The sequence below is a fragment of the Epinephelus fuscoguttatus genome, linkage group LG9 (genome assembly GCF_011397635.1).
Source record: "Epinephelus fuscoguttatus linkage group LG9, E.fuscoguttatus.final_Chr_v1".
Classification (NCBI taxonomy): domain Eukaryota; kingdom Metazoa; phylum Chordata; class Actinopteri; order Perciformes; family Serranidae; genus Epinephelus; species Epinephelus fuscoguttatus.
The window spans coordinates 20,993,426-21,007,925 of NC_064760.1; the positions used below are offsets into that span (position 1 = coordinate 20,993,426).

General features: G+C 42.1%; 1 protein-coding gene across 5 annotated transcripts in view; it reads right to left on the reverse strand.

The window, feature by feature from the left end:
- The window catches only part of mid2 (midline 2), a 251,809-nt gene that overhangs the window by 33,746 nt on the left and 203,563 nt on the right, over positions 1-14,500 (reverse strand). For all 5 annotated transcript variants that reach the window (XM_049586023.1, XM_049586024.1, XM_049586022.1 and 2 more), the window contains 3 exons: positions 12,288-12,436; positions 9,306-9,433; positions 9,033-9,176 (listed from right to left, as the gene is read on the reverse strand). In XM_049586023.1, coding sequence (XP_049441980.1) covers positions 9,033-9,176; positions 9,306-9,433; positions 12,288-12,436 — 421 coding nt within the window. The remainder of the gene's footprint in view (positions 1-9,032; positions 9,177-9,305; positions 9,434-12,287; positions 12,437-14,500) is intronic.

Below are 14,500 nucleotides of genomic sequence, written 5' to 3' on the forward strand. Positions count from 1 at the left end.
TTATAATTATCAGCTCTCTAACCCACGTCACTGCTTTTTGCTAACAGCTGATGGGCGCTTCCATCTGAAAAACCCGGAAAAGAGGACGCAGACGGAGCCGCCCCTTTAAGCTGGCAGAGTGTTGTGGAAGGCAGCTGTTTATTTGAATCAGATATCACAAAACTTGCAACATCTGACAGTTGCTACTGCACTTCTGCTTCCAGTAGACGTGTGAAAAAAACACAAACAAGGTGTGAAATTTTCCACTGTCAGTGCACTGGCTGTGTTTTGCACAGACTTTTATCGGGATTGTCATCGAGCGCAGGTGAAGAAAACTGATAAACATCTCTCAGCAGCAGAGTGCAGGGCAGCTCTAACCACAGTTAACGTGCTGTGTTTGTGCACTAACACAGATGAATATTAGTTATTAATTGCACTGCTAGTTAAACCTTGAGCCTCACTAACAGTATGAGTAATGCAGCCGTGATGTGCCAACAGATGACCAGAAAGAAATGATGTTTTATGAGCAAACACTGACCACCAGGATTAACATTTCCTTCAGTTGCTTAAAAAAAATCCAGCACACATTTAAATAAACCCTTGCCAAAACAAACAGCGCATCTTGTTTGGTAGCACTACAGCTGAAGTTAATGTTTGTGGAGTTGAAGGTAGAATAACAATCCTTTTCATTGTCTCATCCCCCCCCCCCCCGCCACAGATTTGCAGGGAAATAAAAATCCTGAAAGGGAGAGAGCTCTCAGGGCCATGCCTTCCTTGTCCCTTCTGGTGAGGATGCCTTGTGAATTATTGAACAAGATGGCAACAGCATGCATAAGTAATAGCCGAGAGTCTGCTTGTAAATATAAATACTTCACAGGACGCAAATAAGGCCTTTAAAAGTGAGTCGGCTTTAAGAATGAATGAGGGGAGGGGACTGTTAAAGTGAGAGTGAAGGCTGCGTCTTTACATATCTGCCGACTTCCACGAGCTTTCCTTAAGGAAAATACTGAGGAGGGCTTTCATCTTCCTTTACGATGAGAGCGCGAGGCAGTTTAAGAGAAGCTTCTTTAAACCTTGCATTTAGACAATCCATTTTGTATCCAGAGATGGCCGGCACATTCATCTGCATTTTATTTCAGCCTGCTCTTACAAATATGCGTCCACTGTCAACAATAAAATCCCCACAAAAAAGCAAGCGTGTTGTTCTACTGGGACAGCTGTCCCTAGTTGTGAAAATTATGCCTCCCACCTGTCATTTTAGTCTCTTCCTGTAGAAATTAGAGAGGCTATGATGTTATGTGGGCTTTCAAAAAGAGACACAGGAGGAAGACGAGGGAGAAGGACTTCACGCCGCTTTCCATTTTTACAGCTTTTGATCTCCATAGCACCTCTCCCTTTTTTGCAAAATCAAATTAGGTCAGTACACAGCAATACTGCTATTGCTACTCTTACCACTGTAAAGGGGCTTTCTGACACTAGCCGAGTGCTGGAGAGTGCTGTGACTTCAAAGTGTGGGGGTGCAATAACTGAATGCCATTGTAAAAGAGAGAGAAAAGGGAAACGGGGGGTGGGGGGGGGGGGGGGGGGTGGAACAGCTTGTGTCTTGTATCCAGACATCAAGTGTGAGAGTGTGTGTATGTATTATGTGTGTGTGTCTGTTTGTGTCTGCGGACAGTTGAGAAGGGAACAGAAACATTAAGCATCCTGGGACTGGAAGGGGTTGTCTTTGATGATGCAATATAGAGCTGACAGCGACTGTACTGTATGTGTGTGAGAGCTTGCATGTGTATGTGTTGGCAACCCAGTCACCAAAATAAATGTTGACATTGTATATTCCTGCAAAACACAGAAACACAATATTTTTTACATTTCTTTACATTTCAGCAATGCTGTGGTTAACTTGTGGTTATGTTTAGGCACAAAAAAACACTTGGTTACAGTTGTGAAAAGATGTTTTGGCTTAAAACACCAACTTTTGAAGGCACAATCACTGCTGGAAATGCAGCCAATGTCCCACCCTGCACCCCCCAAAAAATTGAGCATGCTGTGTCTGACTTATCAGTGTCATTTCTGTTTGTCATTGATGCTGCTCTGTTCTATTCCCGGGGGGTCTTTGCTGCTGCTCTCCCCGACTTAGGCTTTCCATGTAGGCGCATGGAAGGGCAGGGAGGGTTGCCTCTCTACATTAGGTTTTCCTGGTTTGCACGTGGAAGGGCAGAAAGGTGTGCTCTCTGCGCTTTAGGCTGTCCACATAGATGCATGGAGGAAGCTTTCTGCATAGGCCCAAGGAAAGGCAGAGAGGCCCCAGAACAGAGCCATACCACCAAATATAATACTGCATATGGAAATAAAGTTTTCTTTGCAGCTAGTGTCTTGCTAAAAAACACCAGTTTTAGTGGCACAGTTGCTGCTGAAAATGCTGCAGGATGGTGTCTCGCTAAAAAAGCAACCAGTTTTTTATGGCACCATCACCACTGGAAATGTCAATAATGTCTCATTCACTTTTGGTGGGACAATTGCTTCAGGAAATGCAGCCAGGGTGGCACAATCACTGTTGAATATGCCGCCGATGTCTCGCCAGAAAACAAGCTCTGTTGTTTGTTGATCTCGGACAGTGGTCTGCATGGGTCTGCAGCTTAGCAGCCATCGAGCCTAAGTGTCAGGCCATCCACCATCCTGTCCTGCTCCGGGCAGAACAGCTGTCTCACCATAGTGTCACGCCATCCACCATCCCCTTCTCCTCCGAATGACAAAGTCAGCTCATACACATATAAGCAGAGCTAAAATGCCATATAAATGTTGACATGATATGTATTACATGTACAAATGTAACATACCCGTAATTTGCAGAAACATGCAAAGCTAACATTCTCTTCTGGCAACTGGGCCGGTGTTCTGTGTGTGCATGAGGGTTTGTGTGTGCGTGTGTGTGTGTGTGAATCAATAAAATGCATCACCTGTATCTCTCTCGCACTGCCTCCATGTAACTTTAATAAGCATGCCGTTATGTCCCTAGTTTCCTGCAAAGACTGAACCCTCATCAACATTTCATCAAACTCTGCTTCAAAGATTGATCTGGCTGATACTCTGAAAGATGCCCTGCCGAGATACAGAGATGTTTTTCCCATCTGTGGGCTTTCCTGACGTCCACTGTGATACTGCTTTTCACCTGTGATAATCATATTAATACTTCACCACAGGGCAGTGCTTATGAATACACATGAAAGACAGATGAAACCAGCTTGTAGAGATATTGCTGCCGTGGTTAACATGCAGGCCTCTTCGAAAAATGTATAAATTGGCAATAGAGGCAGGAAAAAGGTGCTTGAAGTCATGCAGAGGTGGGAGCAGGGGTACGGACTTCTATTAGTCCAGACAGATACAATAAAATCAGCTGAGCGATGCAGGAAAAACTGATGCGTGTGAAACTAGTGAGGCTATTTGGCGTCTAAACCTTGTTCGTTTAAAGGGTAATAGTTATCAATATGACAGCTGTGGGCCACGAGGAGAGGCATTAAATGAAACAAAGTAGCTGTAGAGCCAACAATGGTGCTGTGGATGTAAAGTGGGAAGACTTTTCACTGGAGGCCATGATGATGATGCTGTTACATTCTGAATAGCAAAACAGTCGCAGCACTTCCTCTTAAGGAAGGCAAAATATCTTGATTTTTTTTTTTTGAAAACTCGATTTATTTATTTCAAGTTATTTTTTGCCCTTATTTAAAGGTTTCTTTTTCAGTAATTTTAAAGAGTTAGATGGGAATGCTGATACCACTCTCATGTGTGTATGCTAAATATGCAGCATAGTGAGTAGAAGCAGGGGGAAACAGTTCGTCTGGTTCTGTCCAAGGGTAACAAAATCCTCCTATCAGCCTACCAGTTGTGTCTCGTTTGTTTAATTCAAAGAACAGTGGATGCAGTAGCTCAACTGGAAACTTGTCAGGCAACCACTCCTGCACCAGGTCAGTAACCTGCGAGTAATTCTAGTAAATGAACTAAATGTGAATGGGCAGTGGATGAGAACAAAAATATGTTGTTTTTGTTTTTTCTGGAGAACTCAGGGATGAAAATTATTGTGTGGTATTTTTAACATCTAAATCAGCTAATATTATCAAGCCTAATCAACCACCATGTATTTTTTTTTTTTTTTACTGTGAAGGCCTACGACACAACTTGTTCTTGCCATTAGGGGCATTGGGTGCAGCCAATAACAGAGTCTTTTTGTGGTTCAAGAACAAAGAGGCTCTCTGAAACCAGGAACTGTGGATGATATTCTTTTCTTGCACAGCAACATCTTCATAGTGAGTAACAAGACGGTTGTTGATTGATTCTGCTAAATAGGCCATGTTCAGTTATATTTCTAATTCATGTTATATGTTCCAATTGTGAAGTAAAAATAGTAAAAATATATTTACGGTCTGGGCGGGTCAGTATCTGTCTTGGGTTTAATTAGGGGTAAAGGCCCTAACACACCAAGCCAATGGTCAGTCTAGGTCAATGTCAGGTTGTCAGTGAGTGTCTGTCACCCTAGTTTTTGCGGTATGTCCAACACTATTGGAGCTAGTCAGCTTTTTTTGGCTTATGTAGCATGTTCTGCGTAGGAGCCAGGAGAGCCCATCAGCGAGTGAAATCACTGTGATCAGCAGTTCAGCTCAGTGTACAAGATGAGAAACAGAGGTGAGAAAAGCAAACAAATGACTTAAGTCAAGAGGGCGTGAAACTGATATAAACTTGTTATATTAGGTACATATTTTTTCAGTCTTTCGCAGAAAGTGTTATTGTTCATGAACGCAAGGTAAGGATCCTTTCTTCTTCAATATCGGGTTGTGTTGCGTTGCTTATGTGCTAACTGGCTAACTAGCATGTTGAATCCATCCTGTCTTCTGGTTTGCCTTTTGAATGGCACATACAGAAGACTACTGCTGCCTGCTCCTATGGAGAGTTATTACCTCTCAGGCACAAAGTGTACATGCTAGTTGGCTGTAGTCTTTGCGTTATGTGCAACATAACACAGGAGACACAGGAGACATAAGGCAATGCAACAGCTGACCTACGCCGCTACCAGTTCTTTGTTGTAGGACTGGTGTGTCTGTACCTTGACGGGTCTTTCCAGTACTGATCTTTGCGTGCGCAAGTGGGTTTTTCAAAACTGGAACCATGCAGGACTCTGCTCCAGCAGTGGAGTGGAGTGAGTGTATTTCCCAAAATGCTGAATGACTTAAAATGCCTATATTTTAAATGCATTTTTATCTAGACCTCTAAAGTGGAATATGCATAAACTGAAAAATCACCCTTGGATCAATTCTAGCATCAGATTAAAATCTGTGTCAACAAACAGTGGCATGTATCATTTACTGCCATCCTTTTGTTTTAGTGTTGCGTTACTGATGAAACAATAAAGGTGTAGCCCTTATCAGTGTTTAGATCAGCGTTACTGTCTGACATAAAAAAGCAACATCAGAAGAGTATGACTCAACACTGACAGCTCAAAAGGAAGTCATATCCTATTCTTTTTCATCAATTACACCTTTCTGTTTCTATTTCTCTTTTTTTTCTTCTCTGGACCCCTGACGTCTTTCTTAATTTTCATCGTAGAAATCAACATCATAAAATAAACTGACTATAACAGAGTGTGTGAGCATGTGATTACAAAGTAAAAAGAAAGAGAGATATTTTCAGTGGAGTGGCTGCACAGTCTAAGTGGATAGTTGGGGATGTCAGTTGGCAGATAAACAAAAGGGTCAACCACACTAGACACTGCAACTTGCAGAGGGCCACAGGTAGCAGCTACACTATTACAGTGCAGACATCTTTACTTGAGTCATACTTGGCTTTTTGACACTGCTTACTTTTCTCCATGGTATTTGGTTTCACTTGCTGATTCTATTTTCTGCTGCTGTGCTTGGATGATCCTGCAGAGGCAGGGTTCACATGACCCCCCTCCTCATGGGAGGGCCAAGGCAGAGGATGAGGCCAGCAGAGGAAAAAAAAAAAGAGAGAGAGAGAAAGGATGGCGCTCAAGTGGGAGCATTTAGCCACTTGGAAAGTTTGAAAAAAAAAAAAAAAAAAAAAAAAGCGATGGTAAAAACTCAAGTGGCGCGGCAAGCTAAATGGGTTTCTCTCTTTCTCAGTTTCTCCTGTGAATTTCTGAGGACTCTGTGGCAGCACACGGCTGAATATCTGAGTCACTCAGTCTATCACAGCTGAAATGTATCCTGATGTTTCAAATGGCTGGGGCACTTGAGTTGCATGGTTAGATGGAGAAATGTCAGGCTCCACAGAGAGGAGGAGAGGAGAGGAGAGGAGATGATGAAAGGATCAAAGAGAGGAAGAAAAGTGGAGAGGCACAGGTGTGTGTGTGTGTTCGCGCACATGCACGGTTATGTACATTAATCATATCCACCTCACATCACTAAGTGGTAATTCTCACCTCCCATATGTAACCATTATCCACTCTGATTCTCACCTGCTCCTCTCCTCCTCCACACTGGTCTGTCTTCTTTTACATGGTGACAGACGATCAGCTGTGATGCTGATCAGATAAAGGGGGGCTGATTTTTGGTAAATGTGTAAATCCTGACCAGGACTATTAGAAGTATGAATCAGGATTTAAGGAGAGTATGAACCATGACTACAGAGGACATTCAAATGTACAGTATCATAACGCCATGGCCTCAACTGTAGGCAAAATGTCATCAAATTTGGCAGGATTGTTCAGCTATTATTTGTGCATGCTACGATTTCACACACTCTTGGTAAATACTTTCAAGGAGCCTGGAAAAAACTCCTACGTAGGCACAACTATTCGTGACCACAGTGATGGGTTTGACTTTATCGAAGGCATTAGAACATCATCTGAGCCCTTATGCTCTGCAGTTACGAGCCAACACATTAAGGGCCGCGTACACAGCCACATGGTGGTGATATTGGATCCGAAATCTGCTCTGAAAACTAATCACTTGCTCCTAATAATTGCCTTGTGATTACAGCTCTATATGGTGCAGCTTTACTAATTACATATGTAACACGAGAAGCACTGAATGAAAGACCTTTGCCATGGCAGTGCTACAGATGGATTAATGAGGCAATGCGAGAAAACATTTGAGAGGCTTCAACTCTGCTGGCTAATCCAAAATGCTCACAAGATCCTGATATGTTTACAAGCCTGAAACAAAAATGAGCTTTGGTATAGGGAGGAGTGGGAGAGGTCAGCAGTGGTTTCACATCCTCAGCTCTTGTTTCTCTGTTTCTGCAGACTTTTCACACAGCTTAAACAAAAACCAGATACTAAATAGTGAATCTATTCAAAGCATCCCTGCGTGATATGTACTGTATGTCCTATTTTTATAACAAGAAGTCTTGATAACTCAGCTCAGTGTCTCTATAAATACAAGCATGGAGGACAACAAAGACCAAAGCTGGACAGAAAATCTAGGTTATGCAACGCTGTTTGTATAAAATATTGAACATATGAAAATAAGTCTGAGCCGTACTTTGACTATTGTGGTGCTCCAGTTTGTTTTTCTTTGTAACTGCAGAGAGGTCAGTGCGAATGGTGTGCGTGTGTGAGGAGGTGCATGTGTGTATCTCCGCAAGATAATGGCTAGGAGACTCTTATTATGGTAAATGCTATAATAAAACTGCCCTCTCCCATATATGTGCTCATGTGTGCATTGTATTAATGTGCATATGTGAGTCAAAAGTATAACTCACGCTGAACAGCAGCCACAATTACAGGATACCGGTAAGTGCTACAATTTATCACAAGGTGGGAAGACTCATAAAGTCAGAAAACTGACTCATTACTGTCATTTATGCTGCAACATTTCACTTAAATTAACTAACATTAAACTATTGGTCATAACAGACCGAGTGAAGCTGCGGCAGCAAAACCTCTAAATGTACTGTTGAGAGTAAAAATATGTTTTATTGCTTATAATTTCAGTTTTTCATTTGTAAGAGAAAATATGTGCCTTTTTTTTCTTTTCTAGCATTATATAGTCTCATTTTAAAAGCTCTTTAAATTTGACAGTTTTTGAGTAAAACACTCTCAATGATTAAAACACTATCAATGCCAGAGAGAGTCATTGATTCCTAACCTTTGAAGTTACCATGTAGGTGTTTTGCTTTAATGATATAACCCCCGTGTTATCAGCCTTGAAGAGAGCAGTTAGAATCATGTATTACCGGTGTTACTGAGTTGTTTCTATTGCTCACTGTATGGCTACTGGATGGGAGTGTTGCGTTCTTTAAAAGCTCTGAATAGCCAGTTCGATATTTAAAGGAATTTTCCTTCATAAACCACATAAAAAACAAATCAAATATTTCACCCAGTTGCCTCGATTCTACGTCAAATTAAATGTTTAAGGTAGTTAAACGCAGGTCAACTAAGTATTTGATCCCAATCCGGTAACGCTTTACTTGAAGGTATCTACATCTACTATGACATGACACTGTCATAAACATTATGTACATGTCATAAACGTTTATGACTGCTGTCATTAAGTGTCATTCGGTTATTGTAATGACAAGTTGACACTGTTTGGGTTGTCTTGTTTATGACAACTTGACATTAATCAAAGTGACATTACCAGAGGTTGTCTTTGTCACAACAATAATAATCATTATGTCAACTTGTCATAAACACAAAAAGAGGTGCATTTCTTGTTAATGTCAAGTTGTTATGACAAAGACATCTTCTGGTAATGTCATCCTAGTTGACGTCAAGTTGTCATAATCTAGACAACCCTATCAATGTCACCTTGTCATTACAAAAACCGAATGACACTTAATGACAGCAGTCATAAACGTTTAGGACCGTGTCATGTCATAGTTATGACAGTGTCATGTCACTCTTATGTAGATACCTTCAAGGAAAGTGTTATCAACAATCCTTTAAAAATCCCCAGGTTATTGCTGAAATACAACTGATCATAAACTTGTAGGCTCAGATAATGAGTACGTGTGATCTACAGAGCTGATCTCATTTTCTGTGTGTGTGTGTGTGTGTGTGTGTGTGTGTGTGTGTGTGTGTGTGTGTGCACAAGACTCACTGATGAAATTTGTCTGCCCGGTGTAGATGGTGTACTGCAGCTCGTAGGAGGTGACGCTGAACTCATCCTCTGACGTCCAGTGAACAGTGATGGTGTCGTGGGAGGCGGTGCACAGCTCATCTCTTATGGATGGCGGGTTGGGAGCTACACACGGAGGGCACAAGAGATTTAATTATACAAAAACAAAAGTTAGAAATAGTCATGATTTGATATAGAAGTAATTCTTGGAGATCATGTGTCACACAAGGTGTCCATGATACACGCAGCTCTCACCTGTTAGGTAATCTAGTCCCTCCAGAATCTTCTTCTCTCTGGAAAAGTCCAGGGCAAAGTTGTCAAACGCCTCGTTCAGGTTGACGTCAGGGATGAGTACCTGGGAGGAGGCCGTCGCCATGGCAACCCTTTACAGCGGTCATGACGCGGGAGAGAGGGAAAGGAAATGTCAGGGGAACAGCAGAGCGGTGAGGGAGCAGAGGAGGGCCGAGATGCCGGGCGAGGTGATGAGAGGAAGAGAGGGGAGGAGCAGGGACGGATGAAAGGTGATGAAGAGTTGGACAAATGTGAGGAGAGAGGTGATGGAAGTGAGGTGACAAGTGGGGAGAGGTGGCAGACAGCAGTAGTTTGTGATGAAAAAGATGAGAGAGAGAGTGATGGAGGGAAAGAAAATATAGAGGGATAGAGGATTTAATTAAAAAAGCATACAGTATGGACATATTCATCAAACAGAAGTGTCTGCAACCTGCCCTCCATAAACTCCCACTAACTCACAGTTGTTGTTAACCCAGAGAGCCTTCAAAACACAGACAAACTCAGACACACACTGACACACTGACTCCATAGTCTGCGCAGCTTTGTGGAAACTTGTGCCTACTTCTGCTTTGAGCATCAGTGAGCTGTCTGTGACAGGAGCCAGCCTGAACCACAGTGCTGGCAGGGTTACAGAGTAGCACAGAGCAGAGCACAGACCAGCACTAGTCCTTGAGACTTTTATTTTCCTAGTGAAGAGAGATCAGTCGGTCAATAACGTGCCCGAGTCCGGGCCAAATAAAAAGATGCTACCCTAGCTGGAGATTATGCACAGACCTTTGTCTGCGTGAGAGAAGGAGCCAGAAAGCTGTGGTGGGAGGAAGGGATGAAGGTATTACAGAAGTACGCAGGTGGAAAGAGAAAACGCAGAGTTGGCCACTTAAAAAATAGATGATTTACACCAGAGGCCTGGCATTGATCGCAGGAGCTTAAGAGGGTTGATAAAATGCTGATTTCACCAGCAGTCTTACTCTAAGATTGGATTTCATAAAAGGAAAAAGGCAAACTCATTGTGGGACAGGGGTTTTGAGATTTTTGTGTCTTACCACAAGGGTTGTCAATATACCAGAATTCTAAACTTCAATACAAAACGTGTATGAAAAAACACAATACTCGATACCGCTTTCGAAGCCATTGCAAAAAGAAAACAAAGCACTAGGCACACAAAATAGGATTTTTTTTTTTTAACTCTTCCTTCTTTTTATGAACAACCTGCACACAGTGCTGGTACAGAAAAAGAAACTGAACACACGGCTCCAGTGACGTGGTGGGTTTCTCGCTGGAGAGAATGCCGAAACAGTCAGAGGTGTGGGACCAGTTGATTTTCTTCCCTCCTGTTCCTTCTGCGCAGCCTTCGGTTGTATTGTCGATTCATTTTTTTTTATAGCTATGGTTCCTTCCATACTATTAAATGTATAATTAATGGAGATCCTATTGTTTTAAGCATGTGTATCAAAAAGATACACATGCTTCTGACATCCTTAGTAAACATTTATGATCTCTACGTGCATTTATTCTTGTGTGTCTTGTGTTTTGTGTCTTTTTGACTCTATAGTCCCTTTCCCACTACACAAAACACAAACATCTGGCTTTTTTATGAAATGGGAAAGGTTAGAATCTGCATTTACACCTAGGACAAATGACCCTGCAGTTGTCACAGGTATTAATCAGCTCCAGCTCTGCTCAGCTTCGATCGGCAGCGATGAAAATACGACACCTATGTGGACTAGGCTTGTCACGATACCAGAATTTCAGTAGTCGATACTAATATCAGTGAATTTCGACAATTCTCAATACTCATTCGATGCCACGATAAAAACCAAAAAACAGAACTCATGTATTTCTAAATTCACTACTTTATTAAAACTGTTTCAAACTTTAAGTTTAAGCATTCATTGACACCGCAAATGATCCACAAGCGTTGTGGCAGCACACGTGTATTCACACCAAAACCGAACAGACGCGCAGCGGCCGCTGCTGTGTAGTCAAAATACAAACCACACCCTAACAGTTGGTGACCGGTGTTCTCTGTGTTTGCAAATCTCCAATAAACCTCAAAGAAAAAGAAGTGAGTTTGGACCCAAAGCCCAAGGTGGACAGATTTGCGTGCCGCATACTACCTGACTTTTCGACAAGCCGAGGTGTTGTGGCTCCAGCAGCACTTGTAAAAGCCATTGTTTCTAGCAAAGACGATGGAGAACAGGCATTCTTCTTTGGTGCTCGTCCTCGGCACCAACTGATGTGCGTATACTGCCCCCGTCAGTTCCCATAGAAATCGACATGGCCCGCCGAGGGCAAAGTTGTATCCGGTACTTATGGTACTGACAAAAAAAACAAAAAAAAAAAACAGGTACCGACGTATTTTTGCATGTTGGCATCTACTTGGTACTGAAGTATCAGTTCTCATGACAACCCTAATTTGGATGGGCTAATTTTAAACCATTACCGGCAGGATGCAATGGCGTGCTGCCACAAAATACTATCCATCTTTAAGCAGCGCACAAACATTGTTAGAAATTTAGTGGGTATCGAGTTTGACAGAGAGACTGAAGAGTAAGAGATATAAAAAATATTTTTTTACTGGCCTTAATGCTGCTTTCTGCTGTTTACTAACCTGTATTCCAGCCTGTCTTTAATGTCGAACATAACACACACACACACACACACACACACACACAAAAAGAATAATTGTGTGCTGCTGAGCTACGTACATAGCTCTCATCTACTGGCAATAGGAAAGCAGTCTATTGCCTATTTTTAACTAGTTTCACTGGTTTAATAAGCCCACATTCACAAGCTATATTTGGTGGTAAAAGGGTCCAAGTAGCCTGTTGATGTATGTACTGATCATTCATCAAACTATAATTCCCTCCAAACAACCACTGATGTAAGCTAAGTTACCAGTTTACTGTGGATACGCAGATGTGTGTGCGTATCTACATCACCCACCTTTCTGCTACATTTCGGGCCGTCTGGAGGAAGCGGGCGTGGTCGTTCTCCTTCAGGCTCTGCTCAGCTTGTGTGATTAAAGCACTGGAGCGCTCCAGACACTGGCGGCAGTTTGCAATCTGTTGGGCCAACTTGCGCAGTTTCATCACCTGGAACAAACACAAACACAGACCATGTTGCTATGTCGCTACATACCCATTTATATTCATTCACTCAAACGGAGCCTTTGAGGAATACATCGCCGTTTTGGTGACTGGACCGTTCAGTTTTGCTCTTGGTCTCTCTGTGCGAGGCATTCATCATTGTGACAGTCACTAATCCTCAAATATGTTCAACACCTCCAGAAAATATAATTAAGTTCTGCTGCCAAATTACTGCAGGGAAGTCAGCGGTGGTAACGCCCCGCGAGATGTCTCCTGCTAGGTGAAACCAACAAGTTGCCATAAGTTCTATTGCTGTCAGAGAACAACAACAACACTCACACAAACACAAGACCTCTGCGGGAATCTTGGATCGATACCGAATGTGTTGGACGCTGATCAAATGTTACCCTGTCAGAGGAATCTTAAAGTGATGTGCAATTAATTTACCTTGTAGGAGCATGAGCATGGGACTTTATCACAGCTTATGTATGGAACTGATGAAAGGAGGACAAACAATCTGCATTAAGAGGTAAATCTACAATCAGACCAGCCAAAAATGTAGCCCATGCTCCAGAAAAACCTTACGCATCCACCCTTTCCATGACCTTCTCGCTTATGGCTGTCATACACTATATAATAAAGCTCTCGAGTTCATGGTGAAGCACACTCATGGACACAGCAATGCAGACACAGACACAGACATAGGCAGGAAAACACAGAGAGAGAAAGACACCAGGAATTCAGCAGAGAGGACAGAGTCCTGGTTATGTGGTGAGAGCTGACGCAAAGCCATTGGCTCTTTATTCTCACAGTGACCTTATGAACCTGTTGCGTAATAGGAGGGCAGAGGTGAGTGGCACAATGCTTTGTTATCTGATATAATAACAGTCAGAGGAAGAGGTGCAGCATACTAATTTATCTGTGTCTGTCAATTACTGAACAAAGTACTGGGAAAAAGATTTGAATAATGGATTGGAAACTACTATGAATGTCTTGTCCTCACCAGCCAAACACAGTGACACTGTTTTTGTCTGGTAAACACTTGTTTATTTCTATACACTTGTTGTGCATGTTTCAAATGTACCAGCATAGGCAGCTGGAGAATTTCATGCTCTGAAAACCAAGAAAAGCAATGAATAATTTTAGCCCACCAATGTTCATATTAACTTGCTTCATCTTCGTCACAAACAAGCAGCTTTTGTCTGTTTCTACTGTAATTTATCAATAGAACTACTGTTATATTTCCAACTGCGCATGAGGAAGCCATTCTCTGCTCATCTGAAATTAAAGTAATCCATTTATCTTCATTACGGCTCATATCCTGCTTCCCCAGATGAACTTAGTTTGATGAAACTCCCCACAGGAAAATAACACGGGCTGCTTGTGAGCCTGGAGACTGTCAACGAAAGGTGAGCTTTAGAATTAAATACCAGTGTTAGCATGGAGAGTCTCTCAGCAATGATGATTAAATGAAACCTCTGTGAACTTTTAAATGGCAAACAGTAAAGCAAAAAACGCTTCATTGTCTGAAAAAGTACACTTTCAGTAACAGCGAACAACTTGAATCTCTAAAATAAAACTAAAACGAGCAGAAACATTTAAATGAGGAGTGCCCTTAAAGGATTAGTCATTTATATTTTCAGCAACACATTTTTTTTTTTGCTTGCGGGGCTTGAATTATGCAAATAAGAATTCAGAAAAAACACACTGGGTGGCAATTGGTTAAGAGCTTGTCATCAAAAGCTCTTAAAGAATCAAAACAGTATATAATGTGCACTCGCCTGCTACTGCTTGGGAAAGCTGGTGCTGCTTAGAAACCTCTCTAAGCTGGCGACTTAATGGAGTTTTCAATTGACATCTTAGCTGCTCTTCCACCAAGTCCACCATAATCTGTTGTCACTATAAATGACTTCGGAGCAGGTTGTTGACCGCACAGAAAGGGGAGGCGAGGCGGGTTTAATGGATGGGTTATTATTTAGCAACATATGCCGCAAACAACAATTTTAGAGATGATTACTCCCTCTCCCTCTCAGAATAATGGACAATATGGCAGGGTCTGTGTGTGTGTGT